The following is a 28000-nucleotide window of genomic DNA, read 5'->3' on the forward strand; positions in this document are numbered from 1 at the left end:
GTGACCAAAAATATAAATGACAGACCAATGACAATGACAATTACGACGATGACAAGGGCCAATGGCCTTTTACAAAATTCTAGGCTAAAAATCGATCTACTCTATATGAGGAGCAGGCGGACGTCTGCACTAACTGTAATTCACTACTAATTCCTCACCAACACATAATGGTCTAATAGCATTCACTACAATGTACATAATTATAGTTAGCGCAAGCGGACGTCTGCGCTAACTGTAATTCACTACTAATTCCTCACCAACACATAATGGTCTAATAGCATTCACTACAATGTACATATCTAGGCATATCTCTACTCATATGCCCTGACTCATGACCATTATCACACTCCACAAAAGTATAATTAGTTCTTTCATGCCTTCTTCTACTATTGTTGATTAGCCTTGATATATTTCCTTGATTGTAGGGCCTGTCTTTAATATAAAGTCACTCTCCCTCATTATGTTTAATGTCTCTTTCGATGAGAGAGGCGACATTAGTACATAGCCCATATGTCGTCATACTCGTGATGTAGAGAGCAAGCTAATGCCATGGACCCCATGAATAGATAGGCCCACAAAATGAGTTACCTTTGAATGAGATGGCACGTGCAAATCTTGTGCAATGAGAAAAGACATCGCCCACCATTAGGAATTGTCGATGGTGCAATCAAATAGAAAGCACCCCAAAAGGTTAAAACCTCTCCACCATCAGTCGGAACCATCAGTCGGAAGTGATGCTCCCAGAGCCACCCTCCATATCGTATAATCATATGTCTGTATGAGAGGCTGGAGGAGACTGGGCAAGGGATGATCGCCAGACATCTCAGATTGAGGAACAAGAGGCAAAGGATGAGACCATGTCTCCATTTGTAACTAAAAAACTTCTTAACCATGTTGTGTGCGAGGAAGCTCAATCCCATGCCCCTGATTCTAATCATCAAGCTGAGGTACAACTAGCCTAGTCCACGAAGATCGCACCTACATGCATGCTTTTTATCACTTGCCTATCAAGATCATGTAAAACTTGAATGTACAATGCATAATAAAAAGTACGCATCGCTTACCATAGGCTGATTCTGTCACTCTGGTGGTGTCGGAATATCACGACATCTGCCATACTTAAGCTCATGAGCACGACATTGCCATTGTGTCCATCGGTGAGTGCCTCGACAATTCACACACCAACATGGAACTCTCTCCTCGTAATAAGCTTGTGTCTCATCATGTGCATGGGGCATGGATCTAGAGGATGTCGTGGAAGAAGAGGACTCTCCTTCTCGCCCTACCATAGCAGCTCATAGGCGCGCTAGAGGAGGTGGTGTACCAGAGGATGAGTCAAAACCTGGTTGCCATAGAAAAATGTAAAAATTAGATTAACTAATTATTGAAATGAACAAAAATAAAAATAATATAATATGCTTGATAAGTCTGCAAAGAGCTAGTGTTCTCAATGACAATAACTTGTTTGCATATGGTTTTTAACGTTGAATATCTCTTCTTGCTTTATGCATTAGTGATGCTAGAGTACTCATTTATGGTATTTTCTCTTCTAACATCTAATACGTGGTTTGGAAATGTAATGGAAATATGCATTTGTGCGTGGAAAGCCTTTCGAAAAGAGATACAACTCAACAAAATCAACAAAAGGTATGTAATAGTCATTCTATAGGTGTATAATAGTCAATGACTTAAGTCTTGCATTTATGTATACATGTTTTTTGAATTTGTAGGAGGCCGCACATGATAGAGTGACAGTTAGGCATACGTCACACCTCGGCAAGATGGGCAAGAAAGGCTTCATTTTGCCACTTTTGTAAGTTTAAAAATGTTTACATTTTGTTTTATACTATGTGCATATATGTGCATGTCCATAACAATAAACACTTATGCATACCCATACACATATCCATTTAGGCCATAAGCCATAGTCATAATTAAGGACTTAGGCATTCAACCATACCCATAGCGTTATGTTTTAATAACAGGAAAAGGACTATGGTTGCTTGCCCACCCCTCGGGAGATAGAGATAGCCACATACGAGGGAAATAAGCAACTTAAGACCCAACTAGCTCTAGCAGATTCTTTTGTAAGCCATTTTGATTTAGAAACATTAATTATAGTTTAGTTCTAAATATATTAGTTAAAGACTAGCTAATTGGTGTAATAAACCATAGGAATTGCATGGTGAGGCAGACATAGAGGAGGTAGCTTGGCAAATTGCGACTGGTTTAGCTACTGAGGAGGGCAGAGAGGAATTAGATTAGTCCAGAAGGCCATGGCGATGAGTAGTGCGATGAGCACAACCATTTATATGATGATGACCAGTCCTAGGCTGACTCACCCACCACATTTTGTTTCACCCATTCTTTGTGTATTTACGTGCACTTTGTATAGCGCTTTTGGTTATATATGCTACCTTTTTATTGTATATTCTTGGCTTCGGATTGTATTCCCAGTTTGATCAGATTATATTCTTGACTTGATCAGATTGTATGTTTACATATATATATATGTATGTATGTATGTATATGTATGTATGTATATGTATATATGTATATATATATGTATATATGTATATATGTATATATATGTATATACATATATACATATATACATATATATATACATATATACATATACATACATATACATACATATATATATATATATATGTATGTATACATACATACATACATACATACATACATACACACACACACACACACACACACACATGAGCATTTCTATTTCTCAAAATTGTGTACAAATATAATGTGTTAAGTTAGCGTGCTTATCGGTCATATAATCCTCCATGCTTGAGTAATGCGACGTCCATTTTTGTGCGAATGATTGAGTAATGAGACGTAGCTTTGTGTATGATTGATCCGAGAGAGAGAGAGAGAGAGAGAGAGAGAGAGAGAGAGAGAGAGAGAGAATCTTGTGTGTGTGTGTGTGAGAGTGATATATATTTTAATCCAACGCAAAAATGTATTTGTAACGCCTCCACTACGGCTGCGTCTTCCTCAAGCCGCCATAGCCTAGGCGTGGAGAAGAAGAGAGGGTGGAAGTCGGTTCACCTCCCAACCATATAATCACGAGTTAGGGTTTCTCGTTGGGTTTTATACCAAAACCCTGGCTTGTGTCCACACCTCCTAGCCCGGCTGCCCATCTTACTTAAGAGCCGTGCTAACTTAGATGTGTACACACATCGACCAAACCCTAACGCCCATTAACCCCTGAACCCCGCTAGCACTAATAATACTCTCGAGACTCCGAAAGCTATTAACTTATGCTAGGGTTCAACTTCCGTAGGACCATAGTCCTGACATTACTCCCCCCTTCGAAAAGAGTTTTCGTCCTCGAAAACAAAAGTGGGGAAACGTTTCCTCATCACACTAATGTTTTCCCAAGTGGAGCCTTCCTCTGGACAGTCCTTCCACTTGATAAGAGCTTGTTTCAGAACTTGGTGGCGAGTACATAACATGTGATAATCCAATACTCTTTATGGTTCATGAGGCAGTATTGGGGGTTCCACATATTCTACCAAGAAAGAATCATCCACCGGCCTTTCATGACCCATAAGGCGTTTCCTCAAACGGCTTACGTGAAAGATGGGATGAACCTTGGAATGTGCTGGTAACTCAAGTTTATAGGCTACTGGGCCCACCTTCTTGAGTATCTTAAACGGTCCACAAAATTGGGGCGACAATTTTGGTACGGGACCCGTTTTTAAACTGGTGGAGTTGTCTGGTACCTTCAGAAACACCCAATCACCTTCTTGAAAGTGAAGTGGCCTACGTTTCTGGTCCGCAAACTTCTTGTAACGATCTTGCGCTTGACGAACATTTAATCGTGCAAGGCGCAACATATCCATATGGTCTTGGATAAAATCCTTAACCTGACTGATTTTCTCATTCGCCAGTCCCACCGACACTGGTGAACGTGGCTGAAAACCATACATCAACATGAAAGGGCTAAAGCCTGTCGAGACATGCTTTGCACTATTGTAAGCAAACTCAAGAATAGGCAAATAAGACTCCCAATCAGATTGTTTTTTGCTGACATATGCCCGAAGCATATCTTCCAGCACTTGATTAACCCGTTCAGTCTGACCATCTGTCTGCGGATGATCAGCTGTACTAAGGTTCAACATAGTACCCAACTTACTGAATACTGCTCGGCCAAAATGGCTGTTAAACTTGCGATCGCGATCACTGACAATATTGGATGGTAAGCCATAAAGTCGGTAAACATTCTCCACGAAAAGGCGTCCTAATTCTGGAGTTGTAACTGTTTTCTTAGTAGGCACAAACCGACAAAGCTTGGTTAATCGATCCACGATTACCCAAATGGCATCATGTCCACGATTCGTTGTGGGCAAGCCCGTTATAAAATCCATAGAGATACTTTCCCACTTTCCGTCAGGAATCTCTAATGGATGCAGTAACCCGCCAGCTTTAAGACGTTCTGCTTTGTTCACTTGACACTTCTGACACTGCAGAACATAGTCAGTAACATCCTTGTGAAGTCCAGGCCAATAGAAATGCTTTCTTACGAGAGCATACGTTTTGCGAATGCCCGCATGACCTGCACTTGGACTATCATGACACTCAAAAAGAATTTGGCGCCTAGTGTCTAAGTCCAATGGAACACAAACTCTCTCCTTGTGGAGTAAGTATCCATCATCGATGGAAAAGTTTTTCCATCGCTGTAGTTCATCTTGTGATAAAGAAGAACCATGTGTGGAAGAACTGGAAACACTACCGTTTGAGTGAGAGGGACCCCTCATTTGAACATGATTCCACACCTTTGAGTATGTTGAATCCTGCTTGCATTTGCCTCGTAAAGATTCTAACAATTCGCTTTTCAACTCTGTGAATAGCAGCGAATTAATCTTCGGCATACGACTCAAAGCATCAGCTACAATATTGTAACGTCCTTTGCGATAACGTAGCTTGCAATCATACTCCTGAAGGATCTCAGCCCATCTGGCCTTTCGACCTTGCAAATCTGTTTGGTTCATAAACCACTTTATGCTTTCGTGATCAAAAACAAGCTCGAATTGCGCACCATATAAGTAATGTCACCATTTTCATAAGGCATATATGATGGCAAAGAGCTCACGCTCGTAAGCTGAGTAGTTTTGTTGAGCACGATTGAGCTTCTTGCTCTCATAGGCAACAGGATGACCATCTTGAATGAGAACCGCACCCACTGCCTTAGCACTGGCATCCGTTTCAATCACAAATGGTTTTTGAGGATCCACAATTGCCAAGATGGGAGCTGTAGCCAAAGCAACTTTAAGCTTATCAAAGCTACGTTGTTGCTCCTCACGCCATTGAAAGGTAATTGCCGCACCTTTCAATTGATCAGTCATGGGAGCGGCAATCTTTGCATAACCGTTCACATATCTGCGATAAAATCCTGCCATTCCCAAGAAGATTTGAAGTTCTTCCTTACTTCAAGGTGTTGGCGATCACATAATAGCATCAACCTTACTAGCATCCATAGCAATTCTGTCTGCAGAAATTACATGACCTAGGTATTGTATGCTATCCTTGAGAAATTCACACTTACTTTCTTTCGCGTAAAGTGCATTCTCGCGTAGTAACTGAAAAACTTTTCGTAAGTGTTCCAAATGCTCTTCTAAAGTCGAACTATAGACCAAAATGTCATCAAGAAAGACAATGACAAATTTGCCTAAGTACGGCCTTAGTACGCTATCCATAAGCGTCATAAACGTTGCCGGGGCATTAGTAAGCCCAAACAGCATAACCAAAAACTCATAGTGTCCAAAGCGAGTTCGGAACGTAGTCTTGGTTATATCATCAGCGTTAATATGCACTTGATGATATCCTGAACGTAAATCAATTTTAGAAAAATACTTCGCACCTTTGAGTTGATCAAACAACTCATCTATCTTAGGTAGCAGGTATTTGTTCTTAATGGTTACCGCATTCAAGGAGCGATAATCCACACATGCGCATGGATCCATCCTTTTTCTTCACCAAAAGAATGGGCGATGCCCATGGTGAAGCACTATGGCGAATGAAGCCCTTACTAAGGTAGTCAGCAAGCTGACGTTCCACCTCAGCTGCTTCAGTCGCACTAAGCCTGTACGACGGCTTACTAATTGGTTTGGTGCCCGGAACGACATCAATGCGATGAGGCAAAGCTCGTTCGGGTGGCAAACCCTCTGGTAATTCATTAGGAAAAATATCTTTAAATTCTTGTAACAGTTGTTGCAAAGACAAAGCATTAACTGGTTGCTTAAGATTATTTAAAGAGATTTTAGAAGAAGGTAAAGAGAAAGAAGGCATCGCTGAGGAAGATTCATTTGAAGAAGAAACATCATGCACATTAAACCCACTAGTTTGAGACACACAATAACAAAAATAGAGTTCTTCTATTTGATTACTATGCTCCAAAAAAGAGAGTTCGGCATTACATATGAGTGGTGTTGGGGGTACATCACGTTCCCCAATAAGTAAAACATGCTTACCATTGGCCTCAAACGTAAACGTATTATGTTCATAACTCCTTTTGAGTGATGACCCTAACCCATACAACCACTCCCGTCCTAACATGTGTGCACTGTCCTGCACATGAAACAGTGCCAGTCCGCGCTGTGAGTCTCCCTCTGGAATTCATCACTTGGAAGTCAAGAACCATAGTGTGTTCTTGCACAAACACAGGCACCTGCCGTACTAGAGTATCCCACACATCGTGATCATCCCCCTGAATGGTGGACACCACATAACGATGAGAACTCTTTGTCTCCGGCAACTTTAATTTCTTAACTAATGCATAGTTCAAGAAATTGTGCGTGGCACCATCATCAATGAGAATACGTACTCGATGACCATAAATGGAGCCATGCATACGGACCAAATCATGTGGTCCAACTGTCTCTTGCCACATAGATGCAGTGAGATTACACTCATGCATCTCGGCAGTGTGCGAAACCTCTACCGCAGAATACTTAGGATCAGCATCCAAGGGAAGTGTTTGCACCATGTGTACAGCCTTCTCCTTGACCTTCTCCTTATCCTTATTCTTGCGAGGCAACTGTGGACAATTTTTCTTCTCATGATCACTACCTAAGCAATGATAACATAGTTTCTCCTTCTTGGCCCGTTCAAAGTCTTGTGGAGACAACGGACCACTTGACCCTTTAGACTTCTTTGTGTTTTCAGTAGAATTGCTGGCAAGTTTACGCTTATTAGCATTAAATTGCGAGCCATTGAATTTGGCCGGTCTATCCATGCCCTTCTTATCCATGGTGTCATCAAAGATAAGGGCACTTTGGATAGCCGCTTCCAAAGTTTTAGGATACTGGGTTTTAACCTTTGCCTGATATTCTTTATCAAGGCCTCTAACAAACCCACGAACCTTTTGAAAGTCGTCCAAACCGTCTAGCTTGAGAATGACTTCACGGTATTTGGACACATACTGATTAAGTGTAAGACCTTCCATCTTGCACTTGTCCCAGGCTGTCCAACTCCGATCTTTCTCGTTTTGCGGTAAGAACTCCTTTTTAAATACTACCGCAAACTCCTCCCAAGTCTTAGGGCGAGTTTCAATAGGTAGACTCATCCACCACTTGTAGGCTTTACCTTCAAGTGTGAGACTCGTCTCAGTGACCATAACAGCAGCGGGAGTGCGGCGTAAGCGATGCAAGTCCGTCCACTTGTGTAAAAATGTATGGACCGCATCCTTGTTACGATTGCGCTCCTCTCTCTTAAACACAGGCGGCTTCACGTTTTTCAACATAGCCGCTTCCTGCGTTGCAGATGGTGCAATAGATTCTACTATAGGATTTGGAACAAGAGGAGGCATAACTATCGGAATAGGCCCTCCACTTGCCGCCGATCCACTTGCAAAACGTGCCATAAATTCAATAAAAAGCGTGCTCATGTTTGTGAGATTGGTATTGACATTTGTTATAGTGCGCTCAAGTGCAACTACCCTTGAAGTGAGACGCCCAAACTCTACCGTGTCTACCAAACCATAATCATCTATTGGACTCGCACCCCCTTCGGCATCGGTCATGTTGTCATCCCGATCAGGCGCAACAGCCTGTCGCGAATCACCCACACCACCACCCTAAGGGTGTGCCTCACTAACATCATGCATATCATTCTCAAAATCGAAGTGAACATGAGACGGTTCCGCTGAGGCCATGGTATGCACGTGCTTACAAATAGAGAATGGATTACCTTCAAAAGCGAACTCCAATTGAAGCGTCGTAGAAGAATTCCTCTTGCATGCACGAAAATCGAGAAGAAATCACCACTTGAGTCGTCAATCAACACATGCATGCAAAAAAGTGTGTTGCATGTAGCATGTCGTTGAAGATCCGTCCACCAAAAACTTCCAAACTTGGAGCATAGAAAACTCCTCTCACAAATTGAAAGAAGGAAAGTTGAAGGTGAAAAGGTCACTTTCCTTGTAGTTTGTGTCACTTTCCTTGTAGTTTGTGTCCTTCCTTGAAAGAATAAGTAGAGCTCTTTTGAAGAGAAGAACAACACAAGTAAAAAGGTGAAGTGGCTAGCACACTTGCCTTGGAGCTTGAGGTGGTGGGTTCAAAACCCCACTCCTTGGATGGTGAAGCCTCCCCCTTGTGCCACTCAAGTAAGGGAGAATTCTCGCGCGCTCGCCAACGACGCGCCAACGATCGCTCACCGATCACCTTCGACTTATGCTAGGGTTCGACTTCTGTAGGACCATAGTCCTGACAGTATTAGTGCCGCTTACCCAAAATAAAATAATATGCATCGCTGAAGTGACACTATGTCGTTTATGCGACATAATAATATGTCGTTTATATATGATATTTTTGAATCTCTTTCTACAGGTATCATTTAAGCGACATCCAACAGCGCGACGGTGTATGTGATGCTAAATTTCCCCTTATAGCAATGAAAAAAGCTGTCATTGACATGAGATAAAAAGTGAATTGAAATTACCATAACATCTAGCCTAGACTATCACCAAGGTCAAGCTAAACTCTCTGATTCTCCCCTAGGACAAAATGAAGATAAGACACAAGGACTGGCAGTGGTTTGGAAGTGTCACTAGCTAGCTACATATAGAAAAGCTTTATACACCTCTCTTTGTGTTAGGAGGGCAGTGTACAAAGCCTGCAATAGATGTTGGGTAGTGTACAAAGCTTGCAAAATAGATGTTGGGTAGTGTACAGAGCCTACAATATAGATGTTGGGTCAATGGATTGGTGGAATGATGTTGTTTAAGGGAATATGGGGGTTACCTCTCCTCTTTGTTAAAAAAACCATTCCTTGAAAAATTATTACTATAACAATATAAGTTGCATGCTAGAGGAACATACGTGGTATCTACACTAAAACTATATGGCATTGCTCATATATATGCTATGTCTTAAAATGGACTTGGAAATCTATATGTGCCTAGTTCTTTTGTTTTAACCTAAAGCCTTCCTAATTTGCTTTTAGGTATGTGGGCATTGCTCATATATATGCTATGTCTTAAAATGGACTTGGAGATCTATATGTGCCTAGTTCTTTTGTTTTAACCTAAAGCCTTCCTAATTTGCTTTTAGGTATGTGAGCATTCTTCTCTAAAGAAATGCACCTAGGCTTCTAAATGATAAGATTTGAGGCTTTATAGATAATATAGCATGGCAAAATAGTAGGGTTTTCAATAATGTCCTTATACATTCCAATATCAAGGATCTCAAGTTCTTGGACTCTTAATGGCTTCTGAGAGTCATCTTTATTTTATACGAGGTGATATAATTATTACAACTAACATCACCCCCTTGGATGTTCTTAGTCTAGTTGTTTATTAGACTTAATAGGTCCTTGTGGACTTGACATGATGTAAACTTTTTTTTGTATCCTATCATTTTCAATATGTCATACACATTAATTCTCACAAAAAAAGTTTAGTGTGTGTATGCATGTGTGCGTGTGTGTACGCGCGCCCGCGCACTGTGCGTCTCTCTCTCTTCTAATCAATAGCTCCAAAGTGCACTTTTGGGTCATCGAGCACCATCCCCCCCCCCGCCCCCCCCCCCCCCCCAAAAAAAAAATCCCCCACCTTAGTGTCGAAGTTAAGTGTCGTAAGCTTTCAATACTTATGTACATAGTCTCACACATTAGGGAGGTTTAACGAGCTCTCCATAGCAGGCCTTTGATTGCAGGAAAAGCTTCGCTTCCATCGCGATGGCCGCAGGAGCCCCGCGGGCTCGGACGGATTATGATCTCCTCATAAAGCTCCTCCTTATCGGCGACAGCGGTGAGTTTCATCGCCATTTTTTGGCTTTCTGAGAAGGATCCGGTTTGTTTTTTGTCTTTCTTCCCCTCTCCCCTTCCTTCGATCAGATTTCAGGGGTGCCGATCCCTCTGCTGTGCTTGCCTTTTTTCGGATCCTTTTTTTTCCCCCTCATTTTGACAAGAACATCTTTTTATTTTGGGCGGGGGGTATGTAGGTGTTGGGAAGAGCTGCCTTCTGCTGCGCTTTTCGGATGATTCGTTTACCACGAGCTTTATTACAACCATAGGGTAAGTCACCATAATCCATCTGGTTTCTGCAGGCGTATTTGCAGTCAATTCTAGGCTTTCTGCTCTTATTAAATAAACAGCTAGAAACACTGGTTACTGGAAATTTGTAGAGAAAATTGTCATCATTGGCCGTGTTTGCGGACATGCTTTTACAATCTTTTTCACTTAATTCAAATTTAACGATTTTTTCTGAAATAAAAAAATGGGAATTCTCCATCAGGAAGTGGAAAAAATGCACTAGGCTAAAAGCCTGCCAATGATTTTAAGGGCTTCTCAATGAGGATATTTAGGGGGATGAGAGAGAATCACAAAGCACTTCCGAGTGAATGTGCACATGGTCTCTTTCATTAAGTCAGCTCTAGGTCTTCAAAAGAAAAAAAGATAAAGGTTCACGTGTCAGGGTTTAGCAGACGATTCAGCCCATGTCATGAGCAGTGAACCCTAATCTATAAAGGGACAAGGTTGTGTGTGGGAGTTAGGCCTTTCAAAATAGGCAAGAGTGTGCTGCTCACCAAACTAACCAAGTGTGAATATCAGCCCTCTCCCCCCATCCTACACATCTTCGACACGCTGTTTGGGTGCAATTTCGATTTTCTTCGGTTAGTGCTCAAGATGTCGGTACTGAACCAAGTTCAGCCATGAAAATTTTCAGTTTTGGGGAAGAAAAAGCTTACATATCAATTTTGGAGGTTGCCTTCAGCCTTCACATTTGTACTACTGGAAGCAAATCAACCTCAAAGCAGCAGTCACAGGAAGCAGCCTGAAGATTTTTTGGTTCCCTCTATAAATGTCTGCGTGTAGATCCAAAATGCCATCCATGCCAGCAATGTCTTCATAGTTGTAGAGGATTATGCACATGGTGATGTGACATTAGATTTGTATAGAACAGTAGGAAGCCAAGATGGAGAGGTAGATGGGGGTGAGGGAGCATGTTACATACCTTGTGCTAATCCTCGGGATTAGTGGCCTAATCCAGCAAGGTTAGGAGAGCCTTGGGATTAGGAGAAAGCAAACTAATATGGGCGCCCAAGGTTATTATTAATAAATCTATGTGTATTGGCTATTTATAACAAGATGATTATAAATAGCAACAGCGAGCACTATATAAATTAAACATGGGTTATTATTGTCATAACCTCACTATTGGTCAGAGTTTGACCAAGACTGCGCCCACACATGTGGCAGAGCATAGATTGGCATGCCGAAGGCCTCTATGGGACACATTGGCATGGATCTATGGGAGTCGGACCTTAGTCCTTGGCTCGGGTGTGGTTTGAAGCACAGAACCTACGGTTGGGAGGTGAGCTAGCTTGCATCCCTCTTAGGGGGTTTGTACTAATCTATCACGATGCATGGAAGGTCTTAGGAACTTTTCCATTTTGGTTTCCATGGATTTGCAAGAACCAGGTATTTTCTACGCTTTTGTGCTAAGGTTGATTTGATGCATATTCATTGAAGGTATCTAGATCTGCTCGTTGCCATGCCTAAGTTTTCATCTCAAGAAAAAGTTTATGTTTTTTAGGGTTGTGCTGATAGGGTACATGGATGTTGAGAGGGGAAAGATCTGAAAATCGCGCGTTTAGATGTGCAGAGAACCCTTATGAAACCCTAGCTTTTCTCTGGTTCAACTCCCAGACAGGGTTCGATTTTTACTGAGGCGGACATGTCTAGCATACTTGTAGGGAAGGGGTTGAGTTTGTTAGAAGTCATCTCCTGTCTGTATGTTGACACCAGGGCCTTTGTTGTGGGTGTGCCAGCCCTTGTAGGTGTTTTCTCATTTTTCCTCACTCCCCGTTTTTTTCCCCATTTTTCCCTATTTTTCTGTGGCTTGGGTGGCAGCCCTGTGGTGGAAGGAGGATCTCTGAAGCTGGTTGACTGCATTTGGACATGCTGTTGCTGGCCGATTGTGTTGCTTCAGGTCCACGACCTCCCACATGAGCTGGCCGACACCCTGCTGCTGGCCGACTGGTGATCATGGCTGGTCGTGGAGGTTCAGGCCCTGTTGGCTGCCCTACAGCAGGCCGACTACTATTTGGGGGCCATATAAAATGGCCCCACAGCCCCTTGCCATTGCTGTATCATTCCGGGATCTTCTTTGTGTATATAGAGCAGAGTTACACGCCTCTATCTCTCTCTCTCTCTTGTGCTGTTATTTTCTGCATTGCGTTTGCTCTTGTGTTCCCAGATCTGGTCATCATCTCCGTTGCGTATTCTGACATGGTATCAGAGCCATAGGCTCTTGATAGTTCTTGGGATTTGTGTGAGTAAGAGAGGGACTGTTGTGTTGCTGATTGGTGGACTGTATGGGACTGTTTGGGAAGAGGAGAAGCAAGAGGACGGCGGGCTGATTTGCTGGACAGCCACTTGCAGGTGTAAGTTCTTCTTTGTTCCCACCCACCCACCCACCCTTTTTCAGAGCCCATCCCCGCAATGGCAGATCTGTTAGAGATGGCCGAGAGGCATGTGAAGATCCCTACACTCCCCACGTTCCCAGTGGACCGTCAGTTGGATGGGAACAACTATGGCATATGGAAGGTTATGATGGAATCTGTTCTGGAGTCTTACGACCTCGCTGATTTCATCGTTGTTGGGGTTCCACGGCCGGAAGTAGAGGAAGGGGAGTTACCGTCGATTCGAAAGGACCGAGAGGCATAGGCACAGATGTGGGATCGTGTCAACGCCAGGGTCCGTTCGTTTATCTTCCTCCACTGCACACCACAGGTAATCAATCATGTAAAGCATATGATGCTGGCCAGAGGTATATGGCAGCTTTTGGCTTCTCTTTACAACAGGGTATTGCCAATGAAGAGGTTTTCCTTGGAAGTACAGATGCGGGTTATGAGCCCTGCAAAGTCGTTGACGATGCGAGAGCATATTAACAAGCTGCAGGCTCTTTAGCAGGAAGTTCTTCAGGTTGGGAAGGAGATATCGTTAGAAGACATGGCCATAATGTTGCTGTCGCATTTGCCCTCTCAGTACTCAGCATTTTGCTCGTCTTTGATTACCAGTGGCAAGCTCAGCACCATCACGTGGGAGGAGCTTGTGCCCATGGTCTTGGACCAGGAGGAACGATTCACGAATCCTCCTTAGGGTGGAGGTTCGGAGGCCTTAACTGGCCAACAGTCAAAAGGCTGTAACACGGTTTGGGAAGGCAGAGTGGAGAATGGAGTTTACAAGCTTTCAGCACTCTCTCTAACAGGTCCTCAGGATTGTGATGAGTGGCAGTCTGGTAATGGCCACTTAAGTGTGGATACATTGTAGGTGTAGGCTTTCCGGGTCCAGATGGTGGATAGCTTGCCAGTTGATGGCAGCAGTTGGCAAGAACTTTCCAGTAGTGATGTTGGTGGTTCTTGTGTTCGTCAGTCAGAGGAAACTGAACAGGTAACTTATGCTCTGATGTCTCGCAGTATTCGGGACAAAGAAATTCCTGTAGATGGGGATGTTCTTTCCACAGAGACCTTTCGGAAAGCCAGGCAGGTGGCAGTTGATTACTTGCAGAAGGAGGTGCATTCTCCAGGCTTTGTTCCAGATTCAGAGGGGGTGGTTGACAGGTTTCAGAAGGCCTTGCGTGGTCTTCAGCAGGTTTCTAGGACTTGGCTTTGCACCGTAACAGGTGTTGATCCTTGTGAGCAGTGTGATGCCTCTTTGACTCAGAAGCAGAATGGTTCATTGATTTGGTTGATGGACACCAGATTGGACGGGAGCTTCCTGATGAGGCAGTTGAGCTCATGGTTGTAGATGACTCTTTGGGAGGTAGGACTGCATATCTTGTGGTTTCTACGGCATACGACGGATCATGGACTCTTTTACACAGGAGGGGGATTGATTGATGGAGTCCAACTCCATGGTTGGAGTGACTTAGTTTGGGGAGGAGATCCGGACACGAGGAGATCTACTTCAGGCCGAGGAGCAGTTTTATGGAGCAGTAAGAGGCAGTCATCTTTTGCCTTGTCGTCGTCAGAGGCAGAGTACCGGGCTGCTTGTGATGCTGCTTGCGAGGTGGTGAGGCTGCAGAGGTTGCATTGCAGGTTTGGGTTTCACTGGAGGAACCCATGGTCATCCAGAGGCACTTTGTTCGTGAACAGATCGTTGCTGATGACATCTTGCTAGAGTTCTGTTCGACGGAGGACAGTACGGTGGACCTCTTCACGAAGTCGCTATCTCAGGATTTGCTCACATGGCACCCCAGCTCCCTGTGGTTGGTTTCACAGCCAGGAGCTGAGAAGGGGTGTTAGAAGTCATCTCCTGTCTTTATGTTGACACCAGGGCCTTGGGTGTGCCAGCCCTTGTAGGTGTTTTCTCATTTTTCCTCACTCCCCGTTTTTGTCCCCATTTTTCCCTATTTTTCTGTGGCTTGGGTGGTAGCCCTGTGGTGGAAGGAGGACCTCTGAAGCTGGCCGACTGCATTTGGACATGCTGCTGCTGGCCGATTGTGTTGCTTCAGGTCCACGACCTCCCACATGAGCTGGCCGACACCCTGCTGCTGGCCGACTGGTGATCATGGCTGGTCGTGGAGGTTCAGGCCCTGTCGGCTGCCCTACAGCAGGCCGACTGCTGTTTGGGGGCCATATAAAATGGCCCCACAGCCCCTTGCCACTGTTGTATCATTCCGGGATCTTCTTTGTGTATATAGAGCAGAGTTACACGCCTCTATCTCTCTCTCTCTCTTGTGCTGTTATTTTCTGCATTGCCTTTGCTCTTGGGTTCCCAGATCTGGTCATCATTTCCGCTGCGTATTCTGACAGAGTTTTGGTGCCCTGAAACCTGTGGCAGAGGGCTGATTGCAGCCTGCGCACAGAGGCTTATGTGGGCAGCGGACAGGTCTCATGTGAAGAAAAGCATGAGAGACTGGTTTCCTACAGGGCAGAGTAAAAGAGAGACTAAAGGAGGGTGGCCAGTAGAGTCAACAGTCAGCAAAAGAGAGCATCGTCCATATTGATGTGTGAAAGTGTATGTAGGTATTGACAGGAGCTGTTGTGCTCTGTGCTTGCACAGGCTGCCAGGAAGAGAGAAAAGCTTTTCAAAGTTGTTAAACAAAGAAAGCATGCACGCTGAATTTTGGGAAAATTTTCTAAAACTAGCCGATTATCTACTTTTTGGGGATTCTAGAAGGGGGGCGCTTGTAAAAAAAGAAAAAAGAAAAAGCAGTTTGGGCATTAAAAAAGAAGAAGAAGCTAGAGGTTGATTCCTTTGGTCAAGCGTTGGACAAAAGTGCTAGGAGGTAGATTTCGCAACCCTCCTCTTGCACACACAAACAGGGATAAGTTTTTCCTCGCCACTATTTTCAGATTTTTACTCGTAACGTGTGTTTGTTCCTCTAGCTTTTTTGTGATTTCCAGAATCGGCATGTATTTTATTATGATGTTGTAACAAGAGAAGGATCCCTTTTGTCCTTATTCATGGCAAAGATTACCTCCCTTACTTTCTCATATGATCTTTTTGATCACATTTCACTGCTAGGGAACTTGGCCAAGATGATTTGGGAGTAACATGGGGAACAATATAGCATACCTCCTGAGGTTGCCGTTGGGGAGACGGGTGAGGTGCCAATATCTCCTCGGGGGCGAGAGGGTTAGTGGGAAAATCTATCTGTTGAGGAGTGAGAGTAGAAAAGATGCAGTCAGTTGAGACTTATTAGTAGGTGGGGCATTAGGATAGGGATTAAGTAGTTTACTAGCAACATTAGAATATACGGGATAAGTGGAGATGGAAGATGAAGATGGTGCCTCTTCCTAACCATGACTTGAGTTGGGGGGTGGGTGGCCAGGTTTGTGAGATTTCATATACTCATGAAGGTCAGGGATATCTTCAAGATTTATGTTAGGAAATTCAATATGGGTGGCATCAAAAGTGTAAAGTACACTAGTTAACATGGATTCTAAGTGTTTGTAGATATTAGAGTATAGTTTCAGAATTCCAAAAGGGTGATATAAAGAAGACTCACATAAGTTTAAATGCTGGTGAGTATTGTAGACTTCGAGCCACCCATGGATTATAATCCATTGAATGCGAAAGCTTCGGGAGTCCTTTTTTAGCCCGAAGCAGTGCTACATAGGAACACTTGATGCAGGAGCAATCATCATAGATAGAGAATAGAGAGAGAGAGAGAGAGATGGCTGTATATTCAGGATATTCGTAGAGTACAAAAAGGTACATCATCTGAGGCCTTTGGCCTTCCCAAAAAGGGTAACAAAATGCTAATCTATGACCTGCCCCACCCCACGTTCTCTGCTCCTTCATGCACCCGATCAAGGCATTTTTCTCCTTGCTTCTTGCGTTGAAGGTGGCCGTGTGTTGTGCCCATCGCCTAGTCATGCCAGATGATCTACAATGAGCAAGGAGATGCTATTTATAGGCTTGTGAAGGAATAATAAACTAACCGACCTGTTGTTGGCCAATTCCTTGGACATGCATAAAATCTATTCACTGCCGACTTCTTCAAATAGATGCTCCACTGTTGGCCGACTGGGTCCTAGTCCACATCCTAGCACCCTTGGCTCCATCCCTTGGATGAACTTCATCCCTTGGAGTGCTCCATAAAAGCTTATGGGGCAGCTTCAATTGGCTACCAACTCTCATGCAACCTTCCCCTTGGGTGTGCCCGACACCAACCAGCTTCTGGGGGTCTTGATACATGTTGCGCTTCTCTCCTTGGACCTGAGCAGACAGCAACAACACTTAGCCTGATGCTGATACAATGTTGCCTAGTCACCACCACCAAAAGATCAAGACACGGGCAATGGTTTCATCCATGCGCGATGCAGTAAGGAAGGGACGGTGGGTTCCTCTTGACGATGATGAGGTCTTGAAGGAGGTCCATGATTTGTGCTGACTGTTGGTGGCGGTCTTGGTGCCATGTGTTTGCCAGGTTGAGAATCCTTTGGGCATGGTCGAAAAGAAGTCTCCTCCCATGCACCAAGCATCTACAAGGGGGTAGACCCTGGCGCATCTGAGTCCAAAACGTGGTGCAATCTGTTGGGAGCGTAGATGTTGAGGATGCGAGTCTGGTCTCCCCAACTTGAAGAATCAGCCACTGAGCTTGCACAGGGACTATCATGCTTGGGTCCTTTCCTGAGAATCCCGAAAGTTGGGGACCAGGAGGTGTGGCTTTCGTCGGGAAGGATCTTCCCGCGTGCAACCAGTGGTGAAGCGGTGCTTGGGGAGGTGGGGGCATCACTCGATCCTGGGAAATCGAATCCTAAGGTGGCTCTGAGGAGATCTCCGATGCTAACGACTCGTTAACGGTTGTCTGATGGGGGGGGCGGCAGGGGGACACCTGCCCGTAGGTGCACTGGATGTTAGTGATCTGTCCTTGGTCCCTGACGAGGGCTGCCCGCAGGGGGTCTCGTGCTGGCTGGCTGTTACCTAGCTGGCAGACAAGCTTGGTGGCTTCCAACATCTGAACAGAAGAAGACGAGCTGCAGGTCTTGGACGGGGATGAGGGAGCAGCTGCCATAGAGTCCTCCAGGGATCCAACTGTGGATAGAGCACAGGACCATGACCAGGTGCGGGTGAACTGGGGGATTCTTTTCTTTAATTCAGCTTTTTAAAAATTGTGCCAGAGAGGATCTTGCCAATTGAGGACCAAGGCATTCGGTAAGTTTCTTGGTCTGACAGTTTTTAGCAAAGTCTTATGAAAAGTGTGGATCTCTTAATTCTGATTACTGAAGGGAATTTGTAGGTACTTTGATTTAACATTTGGGTCGTTGCATCTCAGGATAGATTTCAAAATCCGAACGGTGGAGCTTGATGGAAAGCGTGTAAAATTGCAAATCTGGGACACAGCTGGTCAAGAACGCTTCCGCACTATCACCACTGGTAGGGGAGACTGAAATTTAATCAGCCGTTGGTTCTACTCCTGTATATTGTAATGAATGCATTGTTAATCAAGTGCGATTTCAGCATACTACCGAGGAGCCATGGGAATCCTCCTGGTGTATGATGTTACGGATGAGACATCCTTTCAGAGTATCCCTCCATTGTGGCGATACGATGTTTCTTAATTATTGCTGTGCGTAGTAGTGATTTCTTGGTGCTTAACTTCTGTAACCTAAGATATCCGGAACTGGATCAAGAACATAGAACAGAATGCTTCCGACAATGTCAACAAAATCTTGGTTGGCAACAAGGCAGATATGGATGAGAGCAAGAGGGTGAGTTTTTATGGACATGCTGTGTTAGTTGTGTCTGAGAATTTCACATCCAAGTTCAGACTTGGCATTGCTGTTGCCCTTGTGGTATTGCCTGTGCTGCCTTGTGCTTGCCCATGTGGCCATGCAATTTCACTGGCAGCTTTGGCCCCAGCTTTTACGCCCGGCAAGCTTGGTGTTGCTTTTACTTGCGTGGCGTTTCACTTATGGTTATCGTTTTGCATGGGGGCACACTATTATGCTTTTTATTTTTCACTTTTATGCTCTTTGTAGCATTGTGTGTCAGAGTGAGAGCCTATCATATGATGAGGTGCTTGATTGTTTGGTTTTGTGACTTGTCTCGCAGGCTGTGCCCACCGCACAGGGTCAAGCACTTGCTGATGAGTTTGGCATCAAGTTCTTTGAAACTGTAAGTGGTCTCCCATGTAAGATGGATATATAGGATATTTGGAAGGGCTACAGCTGATGCTTTCATATGGTCTGTGAGGTAGGCATTGTTACCATTTGGGATGTTAATGTGGCACCATTCTTTTGATTTGGGCAGAGTGCTAAGACAAGCATGAATGTGGAAAATGTGTTTTTAACCATCGCACGAGACATAAAGTTGCGGCTAGCAGATACAGCCACCAAGCCTGAGGTCAGTACGGTCTGTGCATTCAAATTCTTGGGTTCATGTATTGATCTAACTTGGTTTCCACCCTTGCAGCCATCTGGTATCAGTATCAAGGTGCCTGATGCAACAAATGGGTCATCAGAGCATGCTCGAACATCAACCTGCTGTAGTTGAAAGGTTCAATTATGGAGTGGAGTAGCATGCTGCTGTGAACCTAGGAATTGTGGGGATTGCATTGTGGAGCCATGGTGGTTGGTTGCAGGAATTATTGAGGGCTGTATGGATACTCAAAGCAAGTGCCTAGACTTGGAGAAGTGGGCACTTTTGAACAGGGAATGAATGGGTGGAGCTTGCATACATCTGACACCACTATACTAAATGGTTTGCAATTCCTGACGGCAGCGATGGTCATGTCACATCATGATTTTTTTTTTTTTTTTTTTTTTTTTTTTTTTTTTTTTGTAAACAAACATTTTGAAGCACTTGCTGCTCCAAAAATGCAGGACTCATAAATGGTTTCTGCATTGTTCTTTGTTGAAAGAGATGTGGAGCTTGCTTTTGCTTGCCATATCTAGTAGTTTGGGTCATGAGGATGCCTTGTGAACAGATCCTTGTGCTCAAAGTGCATGCACCTTGAATCGCTAAGGGCAAGGATGGATGCACTCTTTTATTGTCAATGAAGCTTTCGAATGAGGGATTTCAGGTTGTGTTTCTCTCAGTGTGTTCTGGTGTTCTAATTAGTGTTTGTTGTCCTTAAAATCCTCTCTCTGTGCCAAGTTGTTTCTTGCCGATCATCATAGGAGATCCAATCACGTAAGTACATGTCTATATTAAGAGTTCGTTCTGGATGTCCTGTCCATGGAGTGCCTCTTCGTGCTCCCCTTTTGCAAGAAAAAAGGAGAAATGCTGACACACCTTTGAGGATCTGAGGGTAGAAAATGTGAAAAGTAGGAAAACCTGGGCATTCCGGAAGTCATGCTGCTTAGTCTCTGGAGCATAAACCTGGATGGCCTCTCAAGGTCAGATCTACAATGTCATTGCCATGTCTCAGATCCAAAAGTGGGGTGTGACTAGTAGTTCGTGGCACCTATTCTGTCAAGCTCCGTACAAAGTCTCTTTTTGCACAAAGCGGGGATTTTTGTGTAGTGGTGGTACGTCTTACAGTTTGCCAGCTGAGCACTGCCATTGGAGAATTGCTTCATTACCAAGTGGGTCCTTGAAGAGGTTATGAGAACCCCCATCCAGCAAACCACTACTTAGCAGCTTGTGTTTTGCAGCATGTAAACTTCCCATGCAATTTTTGGTAACAGTGCTGAGGGGAGTTTGATTGTAAATTACACTAACTTCTGAATTCTGAGGATCTCGCAGGGACAAACAAGGAGGAAGTTTGTTGTTGAACTTTGGAGTAATCTGTGAGTACTTTCTTCTGCATGTTTTTCAACATCCCTCTAGGCGTGATGCTGCCCCTGGATTCTTTTTGCTCCATGAAGTACCACATTATAAAAAGGGTACTTGAGAGGCCAGCGTATATATATGCTCCTCAATTGCTTAATATACACTTTTTCCGACCTCTAACCGAAGCACCACATATTGTTGCCATATATGATTTGAGAGTAGTTATATGCCCCACATATCCACCACTAGTGTTGGATATATTTTTTAGAGTACGATAGGAAGTGTTCGTGGTCAGAACCCCCAAGAGAAGTCAATGTTCCAATTTATTATGACAAATACACATGATGCAAAAGGAGCATGGATGCTGATGCAGATTCTGGCATGCCACACTAGGGCTAAAGATGGGCTGCAAAAGATTTCTTTTTAAAGCTCTGCTGGAACTTCGAGTCCTTCATTTCTGAGGAACAGTATAAAAGCAACTTTTGCAGAACAAACTTGGTGGTGATGTGAAAACTCCACAGAACTGGTCTATCTCATGGCTTTAACTCCTTTCTGTGATTCCTTGCTAACCCAATTTAGAATCAAGGAACGCTCTTTGTAGCTTTGCTTCTCATTAGCTAGAGATCCCTTGCTAGGATGCAGGAGCCCAGTCTTTGTAGCTTTGCTTTTCATTAGCCACCACATGCAATGCATCTTGAATGTAGTACGAGTACTTCGCAAAGATCTTATCCTGGCTTTTTCCAGCAACCATGGGCAATGTCTCCTGCTTTTTCCAGCAACCATGGGCAATGTCTCCTGCTTGCAACTCAAGTACTCAACATGGACTTTCCAATCAATGACAAAATATGATGCAAATGCAGCCCAAGCAGAACTACCGTTGCTTATGGTTGCTTTCTGGCAATGTCTCCTGCTTGCTACTCAAGTACTCAACATGGACCTTCCAATCAATAACAAAATAAGATCCAAATGCAGTCCGAGCAGAATCAGCCTTGCTCATGGTTTGCCATTTCTAACAACCAATGGCAATATCTCCTGCTTGCCACTTTAACATGGACCTCCAATCATTGACAAATTGCGACCCTGGCACTTTGTACAGATGAGTTAGTCTGTTGTTGGCTGTGCAGGTGATAATCAGCTGCTTGTCATACAGATTGCACGTGGGATAAATTTGATGAATTTCCCCATTTTGAGTTTAAGCTCTTTATGGTAAACTACCGGCTTAGGTTGGAGTTCTTCCACTTTCGGTGGATCCTTAGTAACATGTCTTGGTGGCTTTGAGTTCTACTAGATGCTGAAAAGACTCACATCAAAAGCATTGTGATTTTTCCAATGTTTTGGTAATCCTAGTCTAATGGCTACCTCATTGATCTTTTTTATAATCCAAAATGGTTTAAGGTAGTACTTGCAAAGCTTAGGATACACAGGATCTTTCCCAAAGTGCTTCTTGAGCATGGCTTTCTCAAATTTCAACAAGACCCAATCTCCCTCTTTGAGATCCCTTTGTAGCTAATGCACATCAACAACATATCTTTGATTTTCTTGATTTCTTGAGACCTTCTGATGGCTATCTCCACTTGTGCATAATTTGTTTCAAGATCCATGACATGCTTGCCAACAACAAAAAATTTGCTCCTTTGCTCATAGAATATACATAAACATCATTTTTCCATATATTAGCTCAAAAACATCTTTCCTTGTGGAATAATTAACTATGTTGTTATATGAAAATCCAATAGCGTTAAAGCTTCTCCCACATAGCAAATCAAGTATGGATGAATTCACACTTTTTCTTTGCCCATCTGTTTGAGGATGATAGGCCAAAGAGAAATCTAGCTTATTACCCATATCAGTGAATACAGCCCGCCAAATGAGACTTATAGTACTTGGGTCTCTTTCTCTGATAATCGCAATATTGAGGCATACCATGGTGCTCCATGATGCTTGAACACAACGGTGGCAAAGATGTCCAAACCATATGTTTTGCCTTAAATGGTCTTACAAGGAGGTATGAAGTGTGTTTGTTTGCTCAATAAACCTATCATCAGTGATGGCCAGAATCAAGTTATTAATACGCAGAAATTTGTAATGAAACCCATTGATATACTCTCATGGCTAAGAAAGATTAGGCAACTGTTAAAGTAGGCCCAAAGTTTTATGCTGCTCAAATTTCATCATCTAGCAAGGTTAGCATTTCTTTACATACACCTTGATATCCTTTTGTATACTCATCCAAAAGAAATACCATTTTAGAGTATGTGCAAATGGTAAAATGCCGCTATGCCATGCATGCACAAGTGAATGACACTCCTCCATCAATTTTTTTTTGTAAGATATTGAACAAGATACATAGAGTTTTTCACCCTAAGATACCCCTCTTGCATTCTAAATGATGGATTTGTTGCTCATTTCTCTATGGCTACCTACACTTAAGCAAAATCGACATCTAACTGATAAGAATCTTACACATCAAAAACTACCTAATGATAGGTAACTGAATGGCATAGACATAGGGCCTCCTAGATAAGGCATCCACCATTACATTTTTTAAAACAAGTATGTGTAAGGTTTGAAAATGAAACATAGAAAGAAAGTTTACCCCTCATGGGGTTCTAATTAAACAACTTAGTTTGAGTTAGAAAATGTTGAAGTTATTGATAATCTCAACACCTAACATCTAGTATCTCCATATTTCCAAGGTGTGAATTGTAGCTAGGAATTATTCACACACACTTATAAATATCTAAGAAGCTTGTAATTGCTTGCTCTCAAATGCAATTGCTTGAGACTCTTGATTGATTAAGAATAGTTTGGTAACAAGACATAAAAGTGTCCTAGGACATTTTTATCTTGTGTCAATTTTGAAGACTCATAGAATTTTATTGACACATCCAAGACGCCATTTCCTCCCTTTCTCTCTCTTTTGGATCATGATCATTCCATACTTTAAAAAACTTGACATTTTTCCCCAAGGACAATTGACTCAATGCTACGTTTAGAATCAAACTTTCAAGTTTGCTCTTGTCTGGACATGGAATACTTTTCGGATTCAGGACAGCCTCAGGAACTAACCTGCTTTGCATTCATAATCAATCTTTCCGCGCTTAGGTAGAAAGGTAGCTCAATGTCCTTGCGTTGGCTTATTGCATTGGGCACAACTGCATTAGTTGCTGCTCATCTGGAGCCGACTAGGTGGTCTAGAACCACGAAAGTGCCGGGTCTCGACTGGACTCCAACACTTTTGGTGATCTTGCAGGGAAACTAGTGTGCCAGCAGGTAAGGGAGTAGAAAGGTCAATCATGCATAGTGAGTCAGTAAAGTGAAGCTAGTTGAAATAGATCTAAAAAGGAAGTGCACACACACTAGTGTCAAGAATGTTCATGAGAGAGTCATAAGAGTACAATAGAGTATGCATGGAGAATGAAGGTAGCTCAAATAGAGAAATACGGCACTGTCACATATAGGCCGAAGCTGCAAAACACAAAGGACAACTACATCATCCATGAAGACTCCTAGAAGGGATTCCATGCTAGCCGCACGAGAGATTTAGGAACCATTGAGAAATCAAGAAGGAGATCACCAGGAACCACAAAATAGTAGACATGAAGCTCAAGAAGAAGAAGAATCGACAGTTGTGGAAAGGATGTCTCTCAAGTACCCTCTATTCAAGGGCAATAGCGAGAAGGATCCAGATGCCCACATCTTTGCCTTCAAAATCACATTCCTGGCCAACAGAGCTCCATTGTCGCAAAAGACAGAGCATTTTGTGACAACGTTGGTGGGTGGCAAGGCCATGAGTTGGTATGCACAATATGGTATGGAAATCTTCTAGACATTTGAAGATTTGAAGAAAGCTTTCTTGAAAAGATTCAGGAAAGACAAGACCATAACAAAAGTGCTGGAAAAGTTGCAGAGGCTAACTTAGAAGAATAGGTCAACAGAGTACTATGCAGCCGAATTTTGAGCATTGCTAATGCGCTTGGATCATCCCAACTGACCTGCTCCAGCCACATTGAACCAGTGGTTCGCAAGAGGACTGAGGGAAAAGCTCCAGAAAACAATGGCCTCATATGACTTGGATACCCTCACCTTTGAACAAGTGGTGCAGGAGTAACCAAAGCTAAGGGGATCTTGAAGCAAACAAGCAAAGACCCCAAGAAGAACAACAAGGACAATAGGAAGAAGAAGGAGAAAGAAACGTCCGAATCAGATTCCAGAGAAGACACCTCAGAATTAGAGTACATCCAGGAGTCGGATGATGCTGAAGAGCAAAAGCCCCAGAAAAAGAAAGGTAAGAAGTAGGTAGTAAATGTTCAAGAGGAACTAAAGGCCGCCCTAGCTAAGATTGTCGGAGGACACGGAGGATCTGGACTTAGATCATACGTCTGGTGCACAAGGTGTAGTAATCAAGGCCACATCTGCTCTGCCAAATAGGAGTTGCATCCTCTTTTAAGTTTATCTTGTGTTGGTAAAAGCTAGGATCAATCCCCTTCATGTCTAAGAAATTCCAAGGGCGAACACATCTTTGTAGCACTTTAGCAATTCCAGGAGTCTTCCTCTGAATTCTTGATTCAGCTTGGCACTGATTCTAATAATTTTTGGCTCTTGGTCGTCCCCCAGGTTCACTTCTTCAAGTTCATCTTTCTCGACTCTGATGTTTCGCTTCTAGAGTTGGGCTTCCTCTTGCTTGAGAGCCATCATGGCTTTCTCCTACTCATCCTGTAGTTATGCCACATTGTCCTGAGTGTCCTCCTCCTCTTCCTTTACACTTTCTTCATTTAGTAACACTTATAGTAGCACTTCAGGGTGAGCCACTAGGACTTTTGGATCATATCTCTATACAATCCTTTTTATATCCACCTCAAATAGTGACAACAGATCTGGATTTTCTTTCATGATCTGCTCTTCTTCATCGTCTTCTATCCCTTCCAAGTAGTTTAGGCCCTTTTCATGCATCGGTTGGCTGGCCAGATTCAGCTTCTCTTTTCTTGCGAGACCTAGACCACCTTTTTTCCCCTCCGGATTGTGATCTTGTCTGTATCCCAGCTGTGCATAATCCTTCGACTTATGAGCCACGGTCTTCCCAATAGCATGGGATATGCACCTGCTATCTCCGTCATTTTGAGGACTATGAACAGAACAATGAACATACATCCTACCAATTTTATTTGTTCTCCCCTGATTATACCACCTGGTCGGACCCTTCTCTGGTCAGCCATGCGGATCTGGAATGGAGCTAGCTGCATGTCTGTGATATACCTGGATTTTTTGCCATGTTATTTGATATTATGTTCACTCCGGAGTTATTGCTTTTCTTCTTGTCAGTGGGCATCCCTTGGCTCTTTTCATTCCCCCTTCTTCCTCCTTTGCGACCCTTTCCTTTTCCTTCCTTTCCCTTGTTGTTAGTTTTCCTATCCGAATTCCTTCCATATTTTCTTCCATTTCCTTTCTCGCAACACTTTCGCTACTCTGTGGGCTATAATTGGCTCTCTAGTTGGCACTTCAACATCCTTTCTTCGATTGCTCTACCATTGCACACCAGCTTCTTTCCTACTCCAATTTCTTCCCTTTTCTTGATCAGGTTTATTCTGTCCGGATCTTCCTTAGAATGCTCTCCCAAGAGTGGACTTTCCTGCATTGTCCTCACCATCCCTCATGCACTCTGCACCAACTTGGTGATTTGTTCATGGACTCTCTGCTGCCCTACCCACTGTTCTGGCTTCTAGTTCTGTTCTGGCTCGGCATTCCTTCCTATTCATACGTCTTGACAAGTCCTTGTGATCTTGTCACAGCCATCACCTCTAGTGGCTTTTCTTGTTTTTTACCTACCCCATGGTCCACTTTTACCATGTTTATAGCTGCATCAACTCCTTCTGGGTTTGCTTCCCTATGCGGCCTTGCCTCTTGCAGTTCTTGCAGTGACGGTGCTGAAATATGGGACAATCATTTTGTATGTCCTATAACATTGTAGTAAAAACAAGCTCCCCTTGGCCCAAATCTACCACCTCCTCTTCCATACGGTCTGTTGACTTGAGGTCTTTTGGCGACCTAGTAGATAGCTGGGGCTTGCTACTGTTGCTTTTCATCACCCTTGGAGTGGACAGGGCCGAATGCCTTTCATCAATAGTCATCATCCCGAAGAAGAATAAAAAGCTAAGGGTCTGCATTAACTACCACAAGCTGAATGCGTCCACTATATTGGATCCGTTCCCGCTACCATTCATAGATTCCCTTTGGACGCGATAGCCGAGCATGTGACATACTCCTTCTTGGATGGGTTCAGTTGGTCCAACCAGGTAATGGATGGCCCTGAAGGATAAAACAAAAAAAGACTTCATGACAAAATGGGGGTTTTTGCCTCCAATGTAATGACTTTTGGATTGAAGAATGCTTCAGCCACATTCCAAAGGATGGCTCAGGAAATATTCTACGAATATTTAATGTTCTTCATGAGGGTGTTTGTGTATGATTTTAGTGTGTTCGAAAAGAAAGAAGACCATGTAACACACCTCACGATGTGTCTGGAGAAGTGCAGGAAGGCCAGAATGAGCCTTAATCTAGCCAAGTGTGCCTTTGTGGTAACAAGTAGATCCCTCTTATTAGGGTACATAGTATCTGTAGAATGGCTAACTATGGATCCGGCGCGAAGGTCGCAATCATTGTAAAGCTGCAACCACCCAAGAATGGCAAAGAACTTGCCAGATTCCTGGGACTAAATCAAGTGGCTTGGTAGGTTCATGAGGTTCATGGCGAATGTGGCAGTTTCCCTATATAGTATGACGGTGAAAGATGCAAAATATTTCTGGTCAGGATCCTGTCTGGAGGCATTCCGGAATCCCAAGAGTATTTCATGTATTTTTTGATGCCTCTGATTTCGCCATTGGTAGTGCTCTGATGCAGGAAGTGCAAGAAGGTTGGTTCATACCAGTTTACCATATGCAAGCAGGAGGTTGTCCAGACCTAAAAAGAACTACTCCACTACAAAAAAGGAGTCATTGTGCATGATCTACTCGATCAAGACGTTTAGGCACTATCTATGTGTGGAAAAGGTGTTTGAATTTCATGTAGATCACAAAGCCCTCTTGTGTCTGGTGAACAAACTAGACCTGGTAGGAAAATTGGCCCTGATGTATGCTTTTGTTACAAGAATTCGAGTTCACCATAAGGCACACCTCTGAAAACAAGCACGTAGTAGTAGCAGATTTCTTGTCAGAACTAGAGTCAGGAGAAGATCGAAAGAGGGTGGAAGATGATTTCCCGCATGCGCAGCTCTTCCTCATAGAGACGGAGAAAGAACCAG

General features: G+C 43.5%; 1 protein-coding gene across 1 annotated transcript; it reads left to right on the top strand.

The window, feature by feature from the left end:
- The first annotated feature begins 9953 nt into the window (after nucleotides 1–9953).
- LOC147632725 (ras-related protein RABE1d-like) lies at nucleotides 9954–20026 on the top strand. Its single transcript, XM_086807556.1, has 8 exons — nucleotides 9954–10279; nucleotides 10473–10545; nucleotides 18263–18363; nucleotides 18448–18513; nucleotides 18601–18698; nucleotides 19042–19104; nucleotides 19240–19332; nucleotides 19402–20026. The coding sequence occupies exons 1-8, from the start codon at nucleotides 10207–10209 to the stop codon at nucleotides 19480–19482; spliced, it is 648 nt and encodes a 215-aa protein (XP_086663682.1). The 5' UTR covers nucleotides 9954–10206; the 3' UTR covers nucleotides 19483–20026.
- The last annotated feature ends 7974 nt before the right edge of the window (nucleotides 20027–28000 follow it).

The sequence above is a fragment of the Cibotium barometz genome, chromosome 13 (assembly GCF_041138505.1).
Source record: "Cibotium barometz isolate CiBa-2024 chromosome 13, ASM4113850v1, whole genome shotgun sequence".
Lineage (NCBI taxonomy): Eukaryota > Viridiplantae > Streptophyta > Polypodiopsida > Cyatheales > Cibotiaceae > Cibotium > Cibotium barometz.

What these genes read in the sequence shown, in the direction of transcription:
- LOC147632725 (XM_086807556.1), top strand. Translation starts at nt 10,207, where the DNA reads ATGGCCGCAGGAGCCCCGCGGGCTCGGACGGATTATGATCTCCTCATA. An exon ending in CCTCCTTATCGGCGACAGCG is followed by an intron (nt 10,280 to 10,472) that starts GTGAGTTTCATC and finishes GGGGGTATGTAG; the next exon opens with GTGTTGGGAAGAGCTGCCTT. An exon ending in AGCTTTATTACAACCATAGG is followed by an intron (nt 10,546 to 18,262) that starts GTAAGTCACCAT and finishes GTTGCATCTCAG; the next exon opens with GATAGATTTCAAAATCCGAA.